The sequence below is a fragment of the Eucyclogobius newberryi genome, unplaced genomic scaffold (assembly GCF_026437365.1).
Source record: "Eucyclogobius newberryi isolate DKJ021-1_F unplaced genomic scaffold, fEucNew1.0.hap1 SCAF_4, whole genome shotgun sequence".
Lineage (NCBI taxonomy): Eukaryota > Metazoa > Chordata > Actinopteri > Gobiiformes > Gobiidae > Eucyclogobius > Eucyclogobius newberryi.
The window spans coordinates 32,351,617-32,376,407 of NW_027316056.1; the positions used below are offsets into that span (position 1 = coordinate 32,351,617).

General features: G+C 46.6%; 2 protein-coding genes across 3 annotated transcripts; both read left to right on the forward strand.

Moving 5' to 3' along the window:
- The first annotated feature begins 561 nt into the window (after positions 1-561).
- ptcd1 (pentatricopeptide repeat domain 1) lies at positions 562-9,199 on the forward strand. The gene is made up of 8 exons (XM_072462715.1): positions 562-1,138; positions 2,287-2,427; positions 3,537-3,755; positions 3,834-3,935; positions 5,093-5,725; positions 6,256-6,372; positions 6,452-6,634; positions 8,818-9,199. Exons 1-8 carry the CDS (start codon positions 674-676, stop codon positions 9,073-9,075), a joined length of 2,118 nt encoding a protein of 705 aa, XP_072318816.1. The 5' UTR covers positions 562-673; the 3' UTR covers positions 9,076-9,199.
- A 4,319-nt stretch (positions 9,200-13,518) lies between these two features.
- klhl2 (kelch-like family member 2) lies at positions 13,519-24,221 on the forward strand. Of its 2 annotated transcripts, XR_011930145.1 has the most exons (16): positions 13,519-13,770; positions 14,587-14,709; positions 14,796-14,902; positions 14,963-15,084; positions 15,398-15,560; positions 15,759-15,868; positions 15,939-16,055; positions 16,254-16,403; positions 16,510-16,627; positions 18,718-18,915; positions 20,365-20,466; positions 20,643-20,771; positions 21,727-21,867; positions 22,146-22,289; positions 22,374-22,858; positions 23,410-24,221. XR_011930145.1 is itself a non-coding variant. In XM_072463789.1 (15 exons), exons 1-15 carry the CDS (start codon positions 13,703-13,705, stop codon positions 22,400-22,402), a joined length of 1,821 nt encoding a protein of 606 aa, XP_072319890.1. In that variant the 5' UTR covers positions 13,519-13,702; the 3' UTR covers positions 22,403-24,221. The 2 variants fall into 2 exon arrangements, 1 of the variants encoding a protein (XP_072319890.1); XM_072463789.1 differs by having other exon boundaries at positions 22,374-24,221.
- The last annotated feature ends 570 nt before the right edge of the window (positions 24,222-24,791 follow it).

Below are 24,791 nucleotides of genomic sequence, written 5' to 3' on the forward strand. Positions count from 1 at the left end.
AACTACTAAATAAAACTAAAGGAGATTGGAAACTAAATTTAATTAAACATGTTTTGCTGCATTGGTGGATTTCAGACTGTTTAGGGTTTTACTGAAAAACAGAAATTATATAAAATTTTGTGTATTTTATTGGGGGGGAAATCATTTGGACTCAACCTGAAAATGCACACATTTGACAGACATTGAACTAACTTTTAAGGCACACCTTTGTGTTACTTTATTTATTTGGATGCCCCACCTTCCTCATTTGAACTGTTATCTAATTTGTTCACTCTAGTCTTATCTTAGTTGTTTTATGTTTTTAATTTTGAAAAATGAAAAAAAATAAATTAGACATTAAATTCACATTAAATTAATAATCAAATAAAAATAAAATACATTTGTGTTTTTGTCCCATATGCATTTATAAATAGGCCTATATGATTTGGCAAATATTATTACATTTAATACAGTTTTTGTACTTCATTTGCGTGTCTGCGGCGCACACAGGCATCGCAATCGATTTCCGATCTAATCCCGGAAGTCTGCGCGCTCCTAGTCTCGCCTTCAGCTCTTAGTAAACAACATGGCGCCCCCCTGTCAGCCGAGAGCGTGGGTCGAGTGGTCCAGCTCCTGTCTCATCTAAAAGCTCCATAGTTTCCATAGTTTCCACAGTTTCCATAGTTACCTGGACATGTTTTACTCCGTGGCGCGGTGCGTGCGCAGCGGCAGCGCGCAGTCCGCTCGTGTCGCTCTCGGTGTCAGGACGTTGCACGGAGCCGTGAAGAGGTCAGGCCCGGGGACACGAGCAGGAGCCCAGGCACCCGACCTCCACCTCCTCCGGCCCCTGCCCCGGCTCCTGCTGTCCGGGGCTGGTCCCGCGAGAGCCCTGTCCATCCCTGCCGCGGGACCTCCGGTGAGGGCCGCCGCGCATCAGCAGACGGTTCCGGAGGAGGAGGAGGAGGAAGGCGGATTCGGTGCGCTGTCTGGCCCCTTATCTGCTCGTAGGTCTTACCGGAAAAGCAGCCCGTACCTTGAGGAGTCGAGGTACCCGGAGGATGAAGAGGATGAAGGGGCGCAGCGCGTGAGGAGGCGCAGGAGGGTCAACACGCCCTATTGGTACTTTCAGCAGTGCAAGAAGCTGATCAAAGAGAACAAGGTGAGACCACCAGAGAGTGACCTTCACCTCAAAGCTCTGTGGCCCCAGGTTACAGTAGAGAACAAGGTAAGACCACCAGAGAGTGACCTTCACCTCAAAGCTCTGTGGCCCCAGGTTACAGTAGAGAACAAGGTAAGACCACCAGAGAGTGACCTTCACCTCAAAGCTCTGTGGCCCCAGGTTACAGTAGAGAACAAGGTAAGACCACCAGAGAGTGACCTTCACCTCAAAGCTCTGTGGCCCCAGGTTACAGTAGATAACAAGGTAAGACCACCAGAGAGTGACCTTCACCTCAAAGCTCTGTGGCCCCAGGTTATAGTAGATAACAAGGTAAGACCACCAGAGAGTGACCTCCACCTCAAAGCTCTGTGGCCCCAGGTTACAGTAGAGAACAAGGTGAGACCACCAGAGAGTGACCTTCACCTCAAAGCTCTGTGGCCCCCCCAGGTTACAGTAGAGAACAAGGTAAGACCACCAGAGAGTGACCTTCACCTCAAAACTCTGTGGCCCCAGGTTACAATAGAGAACAAGGTAAGACCACCAGAGAGTGACCTTCACCTCAAAGCTCTGTGGCCCCAGGTTACAATAGAGAACAAGGTAAGACCACCAGAGAGTGACCTCCACCTCAAAGCTCTGTGGCCCCAGGTTACAGTAGATAACAAGGTAAGACCACCAGAGAGTGACCTCCACCTCAAAACTCTGGCCCCAGGTTACAGTAGATGGTTAAGGGTTAAGCTACAACGGAGCTACGACTTATTGACAATAAGACAAAATGGCAAACAAAAGGTAAACAATTTGTCATTTTCATCCATAATTCACTTCAGTCACACATTTCAACCTATGTACAAAACGATCTATGTATAAAATCTATATGTTGAGGTCACCCTTGAAAAAGAGGTTCTACCAGGTTAAATAAAGGTTTTTAATCGTAAGATCTCAATGTACAATAGAAATATTATAGTATATTGTCAATTCATCCAAGAAATAAACTCCGTCGACTGCTAAAATAAGTCAAGGCGTTAGATACTATAACCCTTTTGTTAAACCATCTGTTTCTCATGATTGTCCAGTCTCTTTACTGTGTTCACGCATTAGGACTAAACCTGGACTGTAGTTAACTGTTCTACCTCCCTGTTCTCCCGTCCCAGCTCCAGGAGGCGCTGGACCTGTTCAGCAGAGACATGCTACAGGGCGAGAGGCTGCAGCCCGAGGAGTTCAACTACAGCGTGCTGATCGGAGGCTGTGGACGCGCCGGCCAGCTCAAGAACGCGTTCAGACTCTACAACGACGTATGCTGCCTGTTTGTACCATCTCAGCTCTTACGCAACGTAGACATACCGTACGGGTGGTTTATTCTGTAAAAAATTTACACAACAAGCAGTTTATAATAGCTTTTTAGTCATTTATTAACCTTTATTCAACCAGGTAAGATCGAAATCTCTTTTTCATGGTTGACCTGGCCCAATGGACTGTAGTATACACCATAAAAACATTTATTAGTACCGTATTTTCTGGACTATAAGCTGCTTTTTTCATAGTTTTGGCCGGGGTGCGACTTATACTTATAATTATACTTATATACTTATACTCCGGAGCATCTTATGTGATGTTATTTTCACACTTGCAACTGCATTTCATTCTCCAGTGCAACTTTATATATGTTTTTTTCTTCTCTATTATGCATTTTTTGGTTGGTGCGACTTATAGTCCGGAAAATACGGTACTAAAATACATCTAAAAAACTTTAGCTATATACATTTAAAAGCAGAGACATTGTTCGTTAGTGACCGAAAGAACAAGATCGCGGATACAAGCGGTCGAAATGAGTTTCCTCCGACTGTGGCTGGCCGCTCCCTTAGAGATATGGTGAGGAGCTCGGCCACACGGGGGGAGCTCGGAGTAGGAGGTGTTTCAGGCATGTCCCACCGGGAAGAGGCCCCGGGGAAGACCCAGGACACGCTGGAGAGACTATGTCTCTCGGCTGGCCTGGGAACGCCTCGGGATCCCCCCGGAGGAGTTGGAGGAAGTGTCTGGGGAGAAGGAAGTCTGGGAGTCCCTGCTCAGACTGCTGCCCCCGCGACCCGGCCCCGGATAAAGCGGCAGAAAATGGATGGATGGATGGATGGACATTATTCGTAAGATTCTCGCTCTGTTTTTTTTAAATTCAGTGAAAACCTCTTAGATAAAACACACTTACACACCACATTCATACAAGTGTCTTGCCCAAGCACACAAAAGAAGTGTCAGGATTAAGGTTAGAAGATGATCCCTTTGCCACACGAGCCGCACGTTTTATTCCCTGCGACAAACGTTTGACGATCAGTAAGCGACGACAAAGCTACGAAGCCGGTGCCAATTCGTATTCAACCGCTTTATCTCCCGTTTCTTTCCGCCGTAGATGAAAAAGCGCGGCCTTGAGCCTCTGGACGCGATCTTCACGGCTCTGTTTAACGCCTGCGCCGAGTGTCCCTCCAAACGAGCCGGGCTCCACCAGGCCCTGAAGCTGGAGCAGGAGCTGCGTCGGAAGAACCAGCTCCTCGCCACCCCCACGTACCACGCTCTGCTGAAGGTCCACGCTGTCACCAACCACCTGCAGGCCTGTCTGCACACGCTCAGGGTACGTGCGGGACTCACGGTACGGGGCGGGCATGCGGCGTCGAGGAAGAAAACCTTACAAATCTCTTGTTGTGCACAGGAGATGCTGGAGAACGGCCACGTGGCGACGCAGGAGACGTTCCACTACCTCCTGATGAGCTGCGTGAAGGACAAGGAGGTCGGCTTCAGACTGGCGCTGCAGGTAACGCTGCAAGCTCGTGGTCAGGGCACGTTCGGGAGCAACACAAACACGTTCGGGAGCAACACAAACACGTTCGGGAGCAACACAAACGCGTTCGGGAGCAACACAAACACGTTCGGGAGCAACACAAACGCGTTCGGGAGCAACACAAACACGTTCGGGAGCAACACAAACGCGTTCGGGAGCAACACAAACGCGTTCGGGAGCAACACAAACACGTTCGGGAGCAACACAAACGCGTTCGGGAGCAACACAAAACACGTTCGGGAGCAACACAAACGTTCGGGAGCAACACAAACACGTTCGGGAGCAACACAAACACGTTCGGGAGCAACACAAACACGTTCGCGGACTGAAACGGAAGCCGAGTCATTCACGAAAACCTTTTGTTGGTGTTCAAAAGAGGCGTCGACTAGGACTAAGCTCAGTGTACCGATATCGCGATACATCGTGGCGGATACAGGGCTGCGCATCGCGATACTTTTAAACGACACAAAGTCATCGTAAATTGAACACTTCTGAAGATAGAGACCGCCGTATCAAGGGTGAATCTGAGGAGCTGAATGTGGGACAGTTGTGTTCTGATATTGTGGACAAATATGAACTTTTAACACCGCTTTTATGGGATACCCGTGAATCTTAACGTCAAGTTCTGTGATTGTATCGTGGGGTGCTAGGCAACACTCAGCGCTAGCGTCAACCTGCAGGAGCTTTTTCCACGTCATACTGTAACCGTTTGCCCTTCTTCTCGTTTGCACGTTCTCTTGCATTCGAGACACCCAATTTCCCTCTTATGTCACCCGTGGATAATACAAAAGAATTATCGACGGGTGTCATGGATTGTAACTAGATATGAGACAAAAGCATAATATGTTTTCATTGTACCAGGTAAGCATGTTTTTTGTGTGTATATGTGTGTTTTTTCCATAAAAGACAATATTTTTTGAGGAAATTCCATGGTTAAAGAAGGTTTTTTAATACCGTAGAGGCCATTTGGTCAGCAGGACACAATCACAGAGCACATACAAATAAATAAATACTTCATGTCTAATGCAACTTTCCCTACACGTTACACATTTCCACTTTGAGTTCTTGGATTTTGTTCATTTGTCTCGAATGATGTTCTACCTAGTATTTATGTCTTTTTTTCCACCCAGATCTGGCGTCAAATGTTGATTTCCGGTATTCGTCCGGACTCCAAGAACTACACCCTCCTGCTACGCACCGCAAGGGATTGTGGGATAGGGGACCCCGCCCAGGCCGCTGCCGTGCTACTCGGCCCGGTGGAGGCGCCGAAGAGGAGAGACGGACCAAAGAAAAGGATTCCACCGCCTGGGGTAAAACCGACGGACGTGGATGTTTTAGAAAGGCTGCTGCTGTCAGAACCGGAGACTCTCCCGATCGAAGGCGACGGGGCGCTCGTTCCAATATCGGCTCATCAAATAAACTCGCTGCCTGCTAATATCGAGGAAAACCCGAACGGACCCAACTTACTGGACGTGTTTGAGGGTAAAAACTCCGGCGTGGTGTCCCTGTGCGCCGGGGAGAAGGTGTCGGACCGCCTGGCGCTCTTAGGGGGCGCTGTGGGCTTTCTGCAGAGCATGGAGGGCCGAGGGCTCAGGCCAGACCTGAAGACGCTGACCCTGCTGGCGGACACGGCGGAGCCCGGCCGGCCGGCACTCGCCCTGCTCCTGAGAACGGCCAAGCAGCACCAGGTCAAACTGGACGTGGCCTTCTTCAACTCTGTGATCCGCCGGGCAGCTAGAGCGGGAGACATGGACACGGCACAGGTCAGACGCTCTTTCTCCCACTGCGGTGTATTATTATTATATTATTATGGTATTATTGCCACGGTATTAAAATCATACTGAAGTGTAAGGTCAGTCCCATAGTGAATAATGAAGTCTTATACATAGAACTACTCACTTACTATTATTTACATATCATTCCCATTCGTACACAACAGATTTTAATGATGTCCCTGTGGCAGTTAAAAAGGCAGTGGTCAAACGTCTCCTGGACGAATGGGATTACAATGTCCATGGTCACTTTAGGGTGGCATTACAGCCCTGTCCATGGTCACTTTAGGGTGGCATTACAGCCCTGTCCATGGTCACTTTAGGGTGGCATTACAGCCCTGTCCATGGTCACTTTAGGGTGGCATTACAGCCCTGTCCATGGTCACTTTAGGGTGGCATTACAGCCCTGTCCATGGTCACTTTAGGGTGGCATTACAGCCCTGTCCATGGTCACTTTAGGGTGATATTACAGCCCTGTCCATGGTCACTTTAGGGTGATATTACAGATGCGTGTGTTGCAGGCCGTGCTGAGTGTCATGCGTCAGCGTCATGTCAGCGTGGATGTGCAGACTTTTGGATGTCTGGCTTTGGGCTGTGACCAGGAGAAAGACGCTCTGCAGTTACTAAGCAACATGGAGGTATCAACGCCTTTGTCCGTACTCATAATGTGCAGAACTTTAGTAGTCGTAATACTTGATAATTGTGTATTTGTCACAGAAGCTGAGGCTCAGGCCAAACGTCCACATATTCTCTGCTCTGATTGGTCGAGCGGGTCGCAGACTGGACTACATTTACCTGAAAAAACTTCTGATGCTGATGAAGGAGAAGGAGGTGTGGCCTAATGAGGTCATCATCAGGCAGCTGGAGTTTGCATCTCAGTATCCTCCGAACTATGACCAGGTAAAGTGACCAGTAAAGTAAAGAGTGAATGCTTTAGTTTACCTTAAAGTGCTGGTGCGTCTGTACAAACCCATCCATGGGTTTAGAGAGAAACCACTGCCGTCGCCATGGCAATTAACGATTCAAACACATTTTCCTAAAAAAGTCCTCAAAATGTTGCCTCTGAACATATTGTTTCAACATGGATTGGGACCATGTTTTTTGCTTCATCTTCAATCTACAATAAAATGAACCCTAACTAAAGAGTCAACTGGGGTCTCATTAATAAATTGTGCTTCCATTATAAAACGTTACAGTAGCATTATATGTGTGATCTATAAAGAGGAAACATGGAGGACATGTGAGGTCTGATCTTAAAACTCTTGACTGTGTCAGAGACGAAGCAAAAGGATCAGAGCTCAGAGAGAGGTTTGCACTTACTGACACTTCTACAAAGAATTCCACGCAAAGATTTATATATGTGACAGATTTTTTTATTTTTTTTATGGGCATTTCTACAGCACATTTATTTTGTACTGTGATTTTAATATTGTAAAATGTTCTGTGAGTTGTACTGTCCCAAAGGTAAAATTAAGTACATTTCTATACTAAAGGCTCGTTACACTGTGAGTACCGTATTTTCCAAAACCCTAACCCAGCAAAAAAATTATATAATAGAGAGATAAAAACATATATAAGTTGCACTGGAGTATAAGTCGATTTTTTTGGGGAAATGTATTTGATAAAATCCAAGAGCAAGAACAGACATTTCATCAATTTAAAATAATAACAGATGAGAGAACATGGTGAATAGGTGTACGTATGCTAACGCTAACACCTTCAGCTACATGAGGCACAGACAGAACTGTGGTAAGTGTCTGGTATGTTAACGTAACATATGAACAGTAATTCAGATAACTATAGCATAAAGAACATGCTAACAAGTTTACCAAAGCATCAGTTTTACCCCAAATCACTAAATCCATTGAATTCTTCTTCCTCTGTGTCACTTCTAAACAACTCCACAAACTCCAGAGGTAGAGGAAGTGCAGATTCTTCTTCTGCGTCGCTTAGAGCCTAGAGCGCCCTCTTGTGGTTGTCAGTGTGAAAATAACTAATCAAATCAAATGAAATCAATTTATTTTTGTAAGGCCCAAAATCACAACAACAGTTGCCTCTGAGGGCCACAGGGAGAAATGAATCAACAATGTCTGTGGTGGCGAGTGAGTCAGACAATGTCTGTGGTGGCGAGGGACGATGTCCCAGGGTCCTCTGTCCTTAGACTCTCCTTCTCGGCCAGGAAAAACTACAAAAAAAAACCTCTTTGGGAAAAAAGCGTAGAAACCTGGAGGAGTTCCAGTGAAGGAGAGATCCGACTCTCACAGACGGACAGACGGACACGAGAGAGACTGGAGCTGGACCCACTCTTCAGGCAGATGAGGGACCGACTGAGGCGAGCTGGACCCACTCCTCAGGCAGATGAGGGACCGTCCACACAGGGCAGGGACCACTTCACCAGGGGAGGGGCATCTGGGTCCACAGGTCCTCAGGAGTGAGAGAAAGAAAAAGAAGGCGGTGAACAGTTTGCAAGTGGAATCAAAAAATAAATATTGTTTGATAGCATAAGTAGTCAGAAGAAGAAGAGGATAGTGCTCAAGCTGCCATACTTCCCCCAGCATAGTTACTCCTAGGGCAGCGTAGCTGAAGCTGTGGGTTTATGTTTCTGTTCCTAACTAGTCTGACCATAAGCGATTTCAAAGAGGAACGTTTTAAGCCTGGACTTAAATGAAGAGACTGTGTCAGCATATTTAACATGGGTCGGGAGCTGATTCCATAACACAGGAGCTTGGGAGCTAAACGCTCTACCTCCTACAGTACTTTTAGAGACTCTTGGCACCACCAGAAGGCCGGCATTCTGAGAGCGAAGAGCTCTGTTTGGATGATATGGTTCTATAGCATCTTTGAGGTAGGATGGGGCCATGTCATTTAATAATAATATCACATATAAGTTGCACCTTCGGCCAAACTACGAAAAAAGGTGCAACTTATAGTCTGTAAAATACGGTAATTTCTCTAGAACGACCATGTGGCTTTATACTTCTGATATGAATCCAAATATTCAGTTTTGATGGAATTTCGTTGTAGTATTTATTTTCCGTCTGTCGCTGTCTTCACGTTCTCTCTTTGCGTGTTTTCGTTGCCAGTTCAAACGCAGAAACAATTATTTGGTCCAAATCGATGGTTTCCGCGGTTACTACCAACACTGGCTGAGGAGCGTGCCTGCGCAGACTGAGCAGACTGAGCAGGAGCAGACGGCGCGGCAGCAGGAGGAGCAGAAGCAGCAGGAGGAGCAGGGAGCAGAGGGACCGTCCGATGCTCAGAGGAACCAGAGCGCTGCCTCCAGGAGATACAACTCCAAGAAGGGCAAGAGCAGCAGCAGCGCGGCCCAGTCGGCTCTGTGAAGCCCAGGCTCGCTTCTACGGCATTTAAACTGTAAATAAAACAAGACCGAGGTGTTAAAATCATGTTAAGTGCCTTCACTGTTAAATATGTGGATGTTTTTGTCATAAAGAATGGAGAAAGCTGCACAGATCCATCTTTTTATTTTTCATTTATTCTTTAAAGCTGTAAATGTGTAAAAAACTTAGAACAGACCTGGGCATTTGTGGCCCGGGGGGTCCTATGTGGGGGGTCCTATGTGGGGGGTCCTATGTGGGGGGTCCTATGTGGGGGGTCCTATGTGGGGGGTCCTATGTGGGGGGTCCTATGTGGGGGGTCCTATGTGGGGGGTCCTATGTGGGGGGTCCTATGTGGGGGGTCCTATGTGGGGGGTCCTATGTGGACCACAGGGATCATATGTGGGGGGTCCTATGTGGGGGGTCCTATGTGGGGGGTCCTATGTGGGGGGTCCTATGTGGACCACAGGGATCATATGTGGAATCATGTGGGATCATATGTGGACCACAGGGATCCTATGTGGAATCATGTGGGATCATATGTGGACCACAGGGATCATATGTGGAATCATGTGGGATCATATGTGGACCACAGGGATCATATGTGGAATCATATGTGGACCACAGGGATCATGAGGATCATATATGGACCACAGGGATCATATGTGGAATCATGTGGGATCATTTGTGGAATCATGTGGGATCATATGTGGACCACAGGGATCATGAGGATCATATACGGACCACAGGGATCATATGTGGAATCATGTGGGATCATATGTGGACCACAGGGATCATGAGGATCATATACGGACCACAGGGATCATATGTGGAATCATGTGGGATCATATGTGGACCACAGGGATCATATGTGGAATCATGTGGGATCATATGTGGACCACAGGGATCATATGTGGACCACAGGGATCATGAGGATCATATACGGACCACAGGGATCATATGTGGGATCATATAAGGACCACAGGGATCATATGTGGATCACATGTGGACCACAGGGATCATGTGGGGTCATATGTTGATCACAGGGATCATATGTGGGATCATATAAGGACCACAGGGATCATGTGGGATCATATGTGGGATCATATAAGGACCACAGGGATCATATGTGGACCACAGGGATCATGTGGGATCATATGTGGATCACAGGGATCATATGTGGACCACAGGGATCATATGTGGACCACGGATCATGTGGGATCATATGTGGATCACAGGGATCATATGTGGGATCATGTGGGATCATATAAGGACCACAGGGATCATATGTGGACCACAGGGATCATGTGGGATCATATAAGGACCACAGGGATCATATGTGGACCACAGGGATCATGTGGGATCATATGTGGACCACAGGGATCATATGTGGACCACAGGGATCATGAGGATCATATACGGACCACAGGGATCATATGTGGGATCATATAAGGACCACAGGGATCATATGTGGATCACATGTGGACCACAGGGATCATGTGGGGTCATATGTTGATCACAGGGATCATATGTGGGATCATATAAGGACCACAGGGATCATGTGGGATCATATGTGGGATCATATAAGGACCACAGGGATCATATGTGGACCACAGGGATCATGTGGGATCATATGTGGATCACAGGGATCATATGTGGACCACAGGGATCATATGTGGACCACGGATCATGTGGGATCATATGTGGATCACAGGGATCATATGTGGGATCATGTGGGATCATATAAGGACCACAGGGATCATATGTGGACCACAGGGATCATGTGGGATCATATAAGGACCACAGGGATCATATGTGGACCACAGGGATCATGTGGGATCATATGTGGATCACAGGGATCATATGTGGACCACAGGGATCATATGTGGGATCATATAAGGACCACAGGGATCATATGTGGGATCATATGTGGGCCCCAGGTATCATACGTGGGCCCCAAGGATCATATGTGGGCCCCAAGGATCATATGTGGGCCCCAAGGATCATATGTGGGCCCCCGCAAGATTTTAGTTTCTTTTTTAACTGTCTTGGCTATGTAACATGTGTCTGCACTTATATCAATAAATATTACATTTAATGTTAATGAATGAAATAATAGATTCAATAGCCAGTATTTTACAGAAAAGTGCATATAATTCTAAGAATTTTTCACACCAACGATCGCGGTCCGGCCCTTTTTTTTTGCCCATTTGCCTGGATTCCAATATGGCCCTTGGAGGAAAAATAACTTCCCACCCCTGACTTGCAGCTGTAATAGAAAATGCTTAATTATTCACCATTAGTGACACTATGTTCATGATTGTTCTTTTTCAATCTTGACGTCTTTTTACCATTCAAATATAAAGTATTTGTAATTTGTTTTGAACCGTTTTGTGCTATAAAAATGGGTTAAGAAACAGTCTAATTTTCTGCCGAGAAACACTGACCAAAACAAAGATTGTAACATCAGTCCTGAGGTGGGAAATGTACCCAGACATTTAGATGATGTCGTCTAAGTTTAAAGAATATTTAGTACCGGTATATGCTTTATTGTAAAAAGAAAGAGAAAAAAATACTACAAAATTAAAAATTAAAGAGGTTATGTTGTAAACTTTAAAATAAATGAATAAGTTGATATTTCTGTACTTTTAGCTTTGATCACAGCACACATGGTATAGTCATTATTCGTCACACAGATCTTCAGTGTGTCATTGTTCCTCACACAGATCTTCAGTGTGTCATTGTTCCTCACACAGATCTTCAGTGTGTCATTATTCCTCACACAGATCTTCAGTGTGTCATTGTTCCTCACACAGATCTTCAGTGTGTCATTGTTCCTCACACAGATCTTCAGTGTGTCATTGTTCCTCACACAGATCTTCAGTGTGTCATTGTTCCTCACAGATCTTCAGTGTGTCATTGTTCCTCACACAGATCTTCAGTGTGTCATTATTCCTCACACAGATCTTCAGTGTGTCATTGTTCCTCACACAGATCTTCAGTGTGTCATTATTCCTCACACAGATCTTCAGTGTGTCATTATTCCTCACACAGATCTTCAGTGTGTCATTATTCCTCACACAGATCTTCAGTGTGTCATTGTTCCTCACACAGATCTTCAGTGTGTCATTGTTCCTCACACAGATCTTCAGTGTGTCATTGTTCCTCACACAGATCTTCAGTGTCATTGTTCCTGACACAGATCTTCAGTGTGTCATTGTTCCTCACACAGATCTTCAGTGTGTCATTGTTCCTCACACAGATCTTCAGTGTGTCATTGTTCCTCACACAGATCTTCAGTGTGTCATTGTTCCTCACACAGATCTTCAGTGTGTCATTGTTCCTCACACAGATCTTCAGCGTGTCATTGTTCCTCACACAGATCTTCAGTGTGTCATTATTCCTCACACAGATCTTCAGTGTGTCATTGTTCCTCACACAGATCTTCAGTGTGTCATTGTTCCTCACACAGATCTTCAGTGTGTCATTGTTCCTCACACAGATCTTCAGTGTGTAATTGTTCCTCACACAGATCTTCAGTGTGTCATTGTTCCTCACACAGATCTTCAGTGTGTCATTGTTCCTCACACAGATCTTCAGTGTGTCATTATTCCTCACACAGATCTTCAGTGTGTCATTGTTCCTCACACAGATCTTCAGTGTGTCATTGTTCCTCACACAGATCTTGTCTTGATGATGGAGAGAGTGACCACTGCACAAAACCTTCTCGTCCCAGACACTCTCTCTGGGGTTCAGATCTGTAACACACTGACATCTTCTCCATGACCACGGGATTTGTCTTTCTTTATGGTTGTTTAATCAGAAATGAGACTCAGTTGGCTCATTTCAGTTGACTGGCCCCTACATGAGGAAGACTGGCCCCTGCATGTGGCCCCTTCCACATGCAGGGGCCAGTCTTCCACATGCCAGGCTCCCACATGCAGGGGCCAGTCTTCCACATGCAGGGGCCAGTCTCCCACATCCAGGGGCCAGGCTCCCACGTGCAGGGGCCAGGCTCCCACATACATGCAGGGGCCAGGCTCCCACATCCAGGGGCCAGTCTCCCACATCCAGGGGCCAGGCTCCCACATACATGCAGGGGCCAGCCTCCCACATCCATGCAGGGGCCAGGCTCCCACATGCAGGGGCCAGGCTCCCACATGCAGGGGCCAGGCTCCCACATGCAGGGGCCAGGCTCCCACATGCAGGGGCCAGTCTTCCACAGATAGAGGGAGACAGAGCCCTCTTTGGGACGCCTTCACTGCTCGCGGTGCCGTCTTTGCCGTCATGTCTTTGTTTGTTAATCAGCGCTCGGAGGAATAACAGATCTCGCGCTCGCTCCGTCTCCCGTGGCCGCACACACCGGGAGCTCATCGTGGGGCTGAAGAACGTGCCGTGATCCAGCCGCTTTCCTTAACGGCAGCCGCGCTTCCTGTGTGCGCCGGGAGAAGAAGCGGCGCGGGCCAGTGTGAGGAGCAGCCGGCTCGTTCCCAGCGTGTCACCGCCGCCGCGCGCTGCTTCCATGGGGCTACCGTCCGCCCGCCTCGCCGCCGCCGCCGCCGCCGGAGTCGCGATCACGGCAGGGATTTGCGCGTGAGATTTCGACCCACAACAGCGCCACGGCGGACATGGAATGGTGCATCCAGCTGGGCCAAGTTTCCAGCCGCTGAAAAACCCCGGAATCATGGACAGTCATCCGCTGTGAGTACCGGGGCTCCGCTCGGCGCGCGCTCCGTCCGCTCAGCGTTGACGTTTCCCCGGGGCTTGACGGATGGTGCCGCATTGACAGAGACAGCGGCCGGTGTCACGGGCTCCGGCCGGTACACGGAGGGCCCCGGGTCCGTCCGTAAGGCGCTTATACCGACGCGTGTTTGGGATAATATGTAAATGTGTTGAGTGCTAGCGGCTCAGACATGTGTGTGTGGGAGTGATGACGGAAAACAAGCGCCACGTGACAGTGCATTAGCAGCGCATAACTCCGATTATAATGTGTTTATTTTCTCACCTCGTCTCTGTGTGAAACTTCTAGTCCTGAAATCACCTGTTACAGCCACAGAGGATGTAGATGTCAGGGTCACAGCTCCTCTAGGCAACACTTATCAGTGAATGTATCAGAGATTTAAAAGCACTATATAGTTCAAACTAAGTGTATCAGTTGGGACTAACTGTAGTTTACTTTCACTTTCAAGAGGTTGTAAAGTAGAGCTACCTGTTAGCCTTTTGTTTGACAAACATAAATAATGATCAGATCACTGTAACCATGTTTATTTTGGTGATCTCCTGCTCCTGACACACATACTTTACCCCGCCCACTGCTCCTATTGGCCGGCCCCGTCATGCTGAGTGGCAGGTGGACTTAGCCACTCACAGTGAAGTATGACCCCTGAGAAGCAGCTTTAGTTACATCTTGTCAATGGTCCAGAGGCAGTCATGTCGCCTGAGTTCATTTGCTTATATTGCTGTATAATTAAATAACAGTGTTTTATTAGTCATGCTGTGCATGTTTGTCGCTGTCAGGTGCACTCGACTGTGTCCACACTCGCTGAGTGACAAAGAAGATGGCGTGGAGAGGCAGGGTCCGGTGACGCTAAACCCGCGGCACATGAGGAAGGCTTTCAAAGTCATGAATGAGCTGCGCAGGTGAGCAACACTTGTCCACAGCACTACAACATGTACTGATGTAATGGTACTAGTACTGCACATTACGTGTATATCTGGTCTTGCAGCCAGTGCCTGCTGTGTGATGTGACCATAGTGGCAGAGGATGTGGAGATATCTGCTCACAGAGTGGTTCTCGCGGCTGGAAGCTCCTATTTCCATGCCATGTTCACAGGTGAGGACCCTCATGAATGTTCTTTTCCCATGATGCACTGCTGACATGTGGCTGGTCTAGGGGAGATGACCGAGAGCCGAGCCAAGAGAGTGAGGATAAAGGAGATGGACGGCTGGACTCTGGGGCTGCTGGTGGACTACATTTACACAGCAGAGATCCAAGTCACAGAGGACAACGTCCAGGTAAATATGCACGAGGAGCTTCTGCTCTGGCCCTATTCAGCAAGTCAGCAAGCAACTCCGCCAACTGCTGACATCAGCAAACAACACATTTATGCTTTATGTTCTCTATACTGCAGGAGAAGGGTTGTTAAACTTTGTTTTTAACAATGCAGTGTAAACCCTCATTTGTTTAAAATAAATGATATGTAGAAGATAATGATCTTTCAGATCCTGCTGATGACGGGGCCCATGTCATTGCTTAAGTGTGTGAGTTTGATGTATGATTCACTGTGTGTAATGACACACCTACCACCTTCTGCCGTGTGGCTCCCAGGCCCTGCTGCCTGCTGCTGGCCTGCTCCAGCTGACGGAGGTGAAAAAGGCTTGTTGCGAGTTCTTGAGCTCCCAGCTTCATCCGTCCAACTGTCTGGGAATCCGAGCCTTTGCTGACCTCCATGCCTGCTCCCAGCTGCTCACCCAGGCCAACAGCTACGCAGGTTTATGTGCTCAAATCTCTATTTTTGTACTCGTGTGGACTGACGGCTCTTAGCACTTGTGTTGGGGGCTGTGGAGCGGAGCCTGAGACAGAATGGGAGCAATGTAATTAATATAAATATGGAAACCAGAGAAACCTAGTTTTGGGAAATGGCAGTGTTCATCCAGGCTAAAAAGTTTACTTTTGTTTCTGCTTACAGAGCAACATTTTACAGAAGTAGTTGGAAGTGAAGAGTTCCTAAATTTGGGCATGGAGCAAGTTTCGAGCCTCATCGCCAGCGACAAGCTCACGATCCCCACAGAAGAGAAGGTTCGGACCACGTTCAGCAGAGCAGTCTGTGCCAGCTTTTCAGTTTCTGTAATCTATTTCCATTTCACAGGTTTTTGAGGCTGTCATTGCTTGGGTAAACCACGATAAGGACGTTCGACAGGAACACTTGGCTCATCTGATGGAACATGTGCGTCTGCCGCTTCTGTCCAGGGAGTATCTGGTTCAAGTACGTGCTGTGCATCTTTTATATCACTACAGAATAGATTATAAAAGGCAGTTGGTCGGGTCGTTAACCTCATACATAATCGGCAGAGAAACGCGTTGATTACGATGCTGTGTTTTGAAGTTGTCGTTGTTGAAACTGGAGAGCGCCGTCCTCCAACTCGTCATGTTTTGCCGTCGCTCATTTCCCCTCTCGTCGCAGCGCGTGGAGGAGGAGTCCCTGATCAAACACAGCAGCGCGTGCAAAGACTACCTGATCGAGGCCATGAAGTACCACCTGCTGCCCGCCGACCAGAGAGCGCTGATGAAAACCGCACGCACTCGGATGAGGACGCCGGCCTGCTGCCCTAAGGTGCGGGAAAAACAACAACGAAACCTGGTCTTCTCCCCCCCAAACACCAGACGCAGCTCGATAGACGAAGAGCGCTGAAGTTTCGATTGTTTTTTTTTTTTTTAAGGTGATGGTTGTGGTCGGGGGACAGGCGCCCAAGGCCATCCGGAGCGTCGAGTGCTACGACTTCGAGGAGCAGAGGTGGTATCAGGTCGCCGAGCTCCCCACGAGGCGATGCAGAGCAGGTAGGACGCGCCACGGCAAACGTGCGGCGAAATGTGGTCGCCGGGCGTGATCTTTGAGATTGAGCGAGGATTTACCGGACTGTTGGAACGTCGAGCGGCGCACAATGGATTACAGGGTTTAGTTGGGGTGGGCAAAAATGAAACAAACGCTGCTTTTTGGATGAATCAAAGGGATGTATATTATTACGCTAGCGATTAAAGGCTGCAAGACGCGTCGTAATCGAATCATAAATGGCAATCGCAAGGGCTGCAGTTATTTAGTTATGCATAATTCCTGCAAACACTGTTTACTCTGTCTTATTATGTGTTAAAGAAATTCTTGTCTCCATGGTTTAGATTAAAGATGTCAAGATTGTTTGGTTAATTGTGATTATTCGGGTCATGTAATTGTAAAAAACAAAAAGTAACAACCCTGAAGCAAAATCAAGCATTTTTGCTCAATTTATAGCCCAAAAAATAGACCTAAATGTAAAGAATTTTTATTTATCTGGCTGTTTTTGTCACATTGGACAATGGAGTATGTGTTTTGAGTCTAAGGAGTAAACCCTTCTAGATTAATACAGTCTAAAATGAATATAGTTGGTTATACAGGCTGAGAAATAGATTTTCAAAGTTAGGGGCCAGGGGGACCCCCTATCTAAAAAAGTTAGGGGGTCCCCAGCAATTTCAGGGGCCCACTAGCGCGCGCGGCATCGCGGCGTCATAAGAACTAGATACATTTGTTGTTTTAAACCTGGTTATTGGCATGTAAAACAATTTAAAGTACTTTTATCTGTTATTTGATATGAAGAGCACAAATACTGAATTTCTATAAACCAGAGATCATGATTTTTAATACTGTTTAATTCAATATAATAATGTTTCTTAGATACAAAATAAATACTGTTTACAGCATTTGACATTATATGTTCTGCAGCAGGAATAAATAAAATCATAGTCTACAAAATAAACTACTAACATGTATACATTGCTCCTATTTACAAACGATGCTAACAACTAACAACTCATTTTTTTTTTAAAATAAAGTACTGCCGACAACTCTAAATAGCATTAAATGAAATATAAAAAGCGGTATTTAGTCAAAAGATAAGAGCGCGTGAAGCGTGGCGGAGCAGCTCCGTCCCTGCACGTTCCGGCGAGAGCGCGCGCCCCGTTTCCTCCGCCTTTTATATCGCAAATACACATTTTAAACCCGTTTACCACATTTCCTCCAGCGCGTTTTGCCGTGACTAGAAGTGTTCAATATATTTCATTTACAAATCCGTAAACCAAGTAATAAAATAATTACGGCCCTACTAGTTAAATCTTGATTTTTTTTCGAGGAATTTCGATACAGGGGGTTTGAGGGGCCAGGGGCCCCGGGCCCCCATCTATTTCGCAGCCTGTTATACTTTAATACAGTAATAGTTAAATGAATATAATTGGTAATACAATATAGTATGGTTAATATACTTGGTTTCCCCTTCATCAGTTTGTTTTCTGGCCATGTAAATGTTTCCACCAGCTTAAAGCGCCCCCTACAGGTCGGACGACTCATTGAATTAAAATGCAGCTAAGATAAATATATTTACAACTCTGCTAAAAAAGTTTGAAAATAGACATCTCAGAATAGCTATTTTGTTACATGTATAATGTACCTTCCTGTTTGTAATTGATGACATCCCACTAGGAAATTACCCACTAAACACTGGGCAAAAACTCATTGAATGTCACAATTTATTTTATTTGACAAATAAAAATATAGGAGAGCAACTTTATTTTGTTGAATACATTTTTCGAGAGTCAAAAAAGTTGTTTCATTGTGTAAATTATGCACACACTTTGTCTGGAATGAGTCGTGTCCCTGGTGTGATGTCACTTCCTGTAATCTTTGTACAGATTTTTCTACTTTTTTCCTCAAATACCTGCTCGATTGGTGTAAAACTATAATTTATTTGTACAACAGGTACAAATACACCAAATAAAGTCAAAATTAGAAAATCGTAAAAACCTGTAAGGAGAACTTTAACTTGATTGAACCTTTTTTTTAAATCTAATTTTCGAATTCTTCAGTATCCATCACAAACGACTCGTCTCTCCCGCCGCCGTAGGTGTCGTGTACGTGAGCGGGTGTGTCTACGCGGTCGGCGGCTTCAACGGCTCCTTGCGAGTCCGAACCGTGGACTGCTACGACCCCGTGATGGACCGCTGGACGAGCGTGAGCAGCATGCAGGACCGCCGCTCCACCCTGGGCGCGGCCGTGATGAACGGTCTGCTGTACGCGGTGGGCGGCTTCGACGGCAGCACGGGTAAAGCCGGACGCACACTAGCTCGACCGAACCCTCCAAACGCGACCGTGGAGCCATTGTGTTGCTCTTGATGTTTAAATGGCATTTCCCCTTTAGTATTTAGTATTGTCTGATATCTGACATCATGAGCGCCGAAATGGTCAAATATTTATCACAAATGTTGAATCAGAAGTTGTGAATGTGCTCGTTTTGTGATTAAGGATGTTAGGTTACCGTATTTTCCGGACTATAAGTGGCACCGGAGTATAAGTCGCACCAGCCAAAAAATGCATAATCGAGAAGAAAAAACATATATAAGTTGCACTGGAGTATGAAATGTCGTTAAAATAATAAAATAACAAATAATATCACATATAAGTTGCTCCAGAGTATAAGTATAAATATAAGTAAAAGTCGCACCCCGGCCAAAATCATTCAGGTCACAATGTAATCGTGAGAACCAAAATAATAATAATTGTGACAATTTTAGGAGTCTCTTTAGGTCAATATATCGTCCAGAAAATAGACAAAAATCTAAATAACTTTTTTATCTGGCGGTTTTTGTCACTTAGCTTAATTTTGTCTTCCAGAAAGTTACTTTTGTAAAGTTGGTCACAAACACGAGGAACCGTCACATGTCAGACCACGGGAATGAAGGAAAATGAAAGATTTCTCAATAATCGTGAATAATTGTGATGTTATTTCTCAGCAATCATAACACTAAAATTTGATACAGTGACGTCCCTATTTGTGATGTGATATTTAATTGTGGAAATGAACAACATTTTTAAACAGCATTTGGATTCATTAAACTTGGCGCTATTTTCAAACCCTGACAAAAATAAGAAATCGTCACTGAAGATGTATTTTTCTGATTTATTATGCTTGTTGTCCATAGAAGTGGGCAATACATCGACATTTATATAATATGGTGAATGTCGTGCACAATTTGAGTATCGAGTACATTGTTTATAGTAAAAAATGCTACGAGAACAGCGGATTAAAAGGAAAAATTGACAAAAAAACGCTGTTGTAACCTTTCAAAAAAGGGAACACGGTGATATTTCTGCTCTTATGTCATTCTTTTACAAGGCATTTCACATTTGTCTGATGATTAAACCTCAACTAATGCGTTCAAAGACATGTTGTAACACATTTCTGCTGGATTGACATAATGTAATGTACGCACAGACACGACAATTTGAAATGTGTTAAAAGTCAACCTGCTCCACAACTCTGGGTTTGTTTGCCTGACCTTTGGCAATGGAGTGTTTTTTAAGAGTTATTTGCTACAAGAAGGGCTGTAGTCGACCAAAGACGCGCCCTGTACATCTATTAATTGACTGAAAGGGAACGAAAAGAGTCAAAATGATTCGGATATCGAGAAAAAAATGCTATGTTTACAGACAAGTACGAGTAAACGGCGTCTTCTCAAACTAACTAAACTAATCCGCCGTCGCCCTTTTTCAGGCCTGTCCACGGTCGAGGCCTACAACTCCAAAACGGACGAGTGGTTCCACGTTCTGCCCATGAGCACCCGCCGTAGCAGCGTGGGCGTCGGCGTCGTCAATGGTGAGTACTATGCTCGCCGCTCGCACAGATCGTAAAAATAGATCAGAGAAAGAGCTTAAAATAGCACGTTGTAGTCTCGCGCCGCCGCAATATAACATCTACACTTTTACACACGAGGCTCGTCGTGCTATGTTTGTTTGGATTGCGTTTTGTCAAATGCGTTTTTGTTTCCGTAGGGCTGCTTTACGCTGTCGGAGGTTACGACGGCGCGACGAGGCAATGCCTGAGCACGGTGGAGGCGTACAATCCCAAAAGTAACACGTGGAGCTTCATCGCCGAGATGGGCACGAGACGCAGCGGGGCAGGTGCGTACTCATGTTCCCCCGGTACCTATGTCCCCCCTGTACCCATGTCCCCCCTGTACCCATGTCCCCCCTGTAACCATGTCCCCCCTGTAACCATGTCCCCCCGGTAACCATGTCCCCCCGGTACCCATGTCCCCCCGGTACCCATGTTCCCCCTGTCCCTATGTTCCCCCTGTACCGGGGCACTGGGGCACCTATGTCCCCCCTGTACACATGTCCCCCCTGTACACATGTCCCCCTTGTACCCATGTTCCCCCTGTCCCTATGTTCCCCCTGTACCGAGGCACTGGGGCACCTATGTCCCCCCTGTACACATGTCCCCCCTGTACCCATGTCCCCCCGGTACCCATGTCCCTATGTTCCCCCTGTACCGGGGCACTGGGGCACCTATGTTCCCCCTGTACCGGGGCACTGGGGCACCCTATGTTCCCCCTGTACCCGGGGGCACCTATGTTCCCCCTGTACCGGGGCACTGGGGCACCTATGTTCCCCCTGTACCGGGGCACTGGGGCACCTATGTTCCCCCTGTACCGGGGCACTGGGTCACCCTATGTTCCCCCTGTACCCGGGGGCACCTATGTTCCCCCTGTACCGGGGCACTGGGGCACCTATGTTCCCCCTGTACCGGGGCACTGGGTCACCCTATGTTCCCCCTGTACCCGGGGGCACCTATGTTCCCCCTGTACCGGGGGGTACCGGGGCACCTATGTTCGGGCACCTATGCTCCCCCTTTTCTATGAACGGGGGACTACGCTAATACTAGCATAAGCTACTGGTTCAGGTTCCACAGCCCCAATAATTGTGCATAAACCATTAATGAACTGCTTTGTGATATTAAACATGATGCAAACCTCTTAAACGGTGAAGACAACTCGCCAAATCCTGCTGCAAACCCACAAAAACGTGAATAAAGACTCTAGTGCGGGCGCTTGTGTCTTCCTCTCCTCCTCTTCAGGGGTGGGAGTGCTCAAAGGTTTGCTGTACGCCGTGGGGGGACACGACGGCCCCCTGGTTCGGAAAAGCTGTGAAGTTTACGACCCGGCCTCCAACGCGTGGCGGCAGGTGGCGGACATGAACATGTGTCGACGGAACGCAGGTAAAGACACTCGGATCACACCTCGTCCTGTCGTTTCTTGAATGGCATAAAGTGCTCAACATGTTGTATGTAATGTTGGGATGTCAGGGAAGCGCACAGGCTGGAGAAAAGGTGCATTGTTGACATGTCGGTGCTCACCAATACGGAACAGTTTCTCTATTCTGTGCGGCTCAGTAGCAGTCGGAAGTACAATGAGGAGCGAGGTGGAAGAAGGTGAATAACGGTGAATTAATTTTTGAATGTCACAGTGTTGTTGTTGTTTTTCCTGTGCTGTGTAGGTGTGTGCGCGGTAAACAACCTGCTGTATGTCGTGGGAGGAGATGATGGCAGCTGCAATTTGGCCTCAGTGGAGTTTTACAATCCGGGCACAGACAAGTGGACCTTGCTGCCGACATGCATGAGCACAGGAAGGAGTTATGCAGGTGTGGAGACCACGTTTGGGGTTTAGCCGTGGTATTATTCTGTACCTCCTAAAGTAATGTTGTTATGTATTCTCTTGTCTCCAGGTGTAACTGTCATAGACAAACCGTTATGACCGATCGGGACTCCTGACACCGACCTGGAGAAGAATGTATTCTCACATTGAATACTGATCTTGGATCTGTCTACAATGCCAATGATTCATGTTGGGCAGCACTAGCACAGGCACCAGTGAAGATGAAGAATGACAAGAATGTTGAAGATTTTTGCACTTGCCGAAGGGGAAGATGGATCAAAGTGGGTGCGACACCCATGTTTTAATGCCATCGTGGCAGGACTGCAGTTGTGACTGGTCAAACCAGTTTTTAGCACCACTGCACCACTGTAGTGCCATCGAGCTGCTACTGATGAAGCTACACAACATTCATGATGTTACCATGGACCAGCTCTGACGGAGACCACTGAACTTTAAGAAGAAGAGGAAGGCCAAAGGACCACTGAGGACTGAACACTTTCTCCTTAGTTCCACCTGAGTGTGTGTGTGTGTGTGTGTGTGTGTGTGTGTGTGTGTGTGTGTGTGAGTGTGTGAGAGTGTGAGAGTGTGAGAGTGTGAGAGTGTGAGAGTGTGAGAGTGTGAGAGTGTGAGAGTGTGAGAGTGTGAGAGTGTGAGAGTGTGAGAGTGTGAGAGTGTGTGTGAGAGTGTGTGTGAGAGTGTGTGTGAGAGTGTGTGTGAGAGTGTGTGAGAGAGTGTGTGAGAGAGTGTGTGAGAGAGTGTGTGAGAGAGTGTGTGAGAGAGTGTGAGAGAGAGTGTGAGAGAGAGTGTGAGAGAGAGTGTGAGAGAGAGTGTGAGAGAGAGTGTGAGAGAGAGTGTGAGAGAGAGTGTGAGAGAGAGTGTGAGAGAGAGTGTGAGAGAGAGTGTGAGAGAAAGTGTGAGAGAGTGTGTGTGAGAGAGTGTGAGAGAGAGTGTGAGAGAGAAAGTGTGAGAGAAAGTGTGAGAGAGTGTGTGTGAGAGAGTGTGTGTGAGAGAGTGTGTGTGAGAGAGTGTGTGTGAGAGAGTGTGTGAGAGAGAGTGTGTGAGAGAGAGTGTGTGAGAGAGAGTGTGAGAGAGAGTGTGAGAGAGAGTGTGAGAGAGAGTGTGAGAGAGAGTGTGAGTGTGTGGTGGTGACTCCTGTCTGACACTGCATGTCTGACCTCTGACCTTTACAGCATCGCAGTGTGGCTGTGGAGAGCCTGAATGTCTGCTTCCTCTTCCTGCTCTTGAACCTTTGTTATGCCTCAGTACTGTTATGGCTCCAGAACACTTTGTTTGGGATGAAGAAACCTTTTTAAAGACAGAGGTTGATGTTGTGTCAGCCTGCATGATTTCAGAACTGTCAAAGGAAAAGCAAAAGGATGCTTATAGTATTGTATATTTATTCTTGACTGTAACTGACTGGAATATTGATTGTTCTGGTTAAAGATCATTGCTCTCTGTTGCCAAAGGCAGCGACTGACGGAGGCAGAGGTATATTAAAGTGAGCAGACACTCGATGAGCTGGTGCTGTCGCGAGGCACGTGCCGTTCATGACAACAGAAGCCTGAACTTGATGCATGGTCCCTAAGTCCTGTCCTCTTTGACAGTTTCCTGTTCTTGGTGTAGCAACTGTATAACGCACACCCTGACATACTATGAATGTGCCAATTTTCTAGCTGTCTCCTCATTCTGACCATTTTAATTACCCACAAATGTGTCCTCTTTCTGCAAAGTGACCAAACCTACTGTTAGCATTTACTCCTGTATCTTTCTTACTTTTCCTGCTGTATTGAAGTTGCTATAGTAACTGGTATCGCTGTTCTTGTCAGTGTATTGAGGAATGTCATGTAAGCTAATGACTATGAATCATTTCATTACTTGTTTTATAATATCATTAATAAATATGCTTCTTGTATTTAAAGCTGTGAAATGATAAATGCTGTTTTTAAACTTTGCAAAACCAGTAAAATAATGAAAAAGACGTTTGCCTTTTATAAACTATACTATTTTTGACATATACTGTTTTCTTTGTAGTTATACATTTAATGTAATACATGAGTTATACAAGCAGCAAGTTTCATAAACATTGATCCATCTTTGGCCACGCACCGTCTCATCTCAGCCACCGGCCTGTGCAGCCTCTGATTGGCCCTTCCTCAGGAAGCCCTCCCTCTCACTATCATCACTCCATCCCACTGGCCAATCAGAGCCCTGCTACGGCCGTCTCCGCCCCTCTCCACCAATCACACGCTCGCTTATTACTGCTCTTCATGCGGTCCGCCTCCTCTCTCAGGTAGACGTGCAGCACAGCGCAGAGGTGAGTGTCACGCCGTTGTTTGGGCCATATTATATCATGTATATAATATATATTATTTATAATATGTCAATAAACTAATTGTGATCGATGCCGCGACACTGTTTCGAAGTTTGTTCTATAGATTTGTGTTCTCTTTCTGTCGAGACTCGGACGCACAGCAATGTTTTATACAGA

What these genes read in the sequence shown, in the direction of transcription:
- klhl2 (XM_072463789.1), top strand. Translation starts at nt 13,703, where the DNA reads ATGGTGCATCCAGCTGGGCCAAGTTTCCAGCCGCTGAAAAACCCCGGA. An exon ending in CGGCTTCGACGGCAGCACGG is followed by an intron (nt 18,916 to 20,364) that starts GTAAAGCCGGAC and finishes GCCCTTTTTCAG; the next exon opens with GCCTGTCCACGGTCGAGGCC. An exon ending in CACAGGAAGGAGTTATGCAG is followed by an intron (nt 22,290 to 22,373) that starts GTGTGGAGACCA and finishes TCTTGTCTCCAG; the next exon opens with GTGTAACTGTCATAGACAAA.
- ptcd1 (XM_072462715.1), top strand. Translation starts at nt 674, where the DNA reads ATGTTTTACTCCGTGGCGCGGTGCGTGCGCAGCGGCAGCGCGCAGTCC. An exon ending in CCTGTCTGCACACGCTCAGG is followed by an intron (nt 3,756 to 3,833) that starts GTACGTGCGGGA and finishes TGTTGTGCACAG; the next exon opens with GAGATGCTGGAGAACGGCCA. An exon ending in GCTTCAGACTGGCGCTGCAG is followed by an intron (nt 3,936 to 5,092) that starts GTAACGCTGCAA and finishes TTTTCCACCCAG; the next exon opens with ATCTGGCGTCAAATGTTGAT.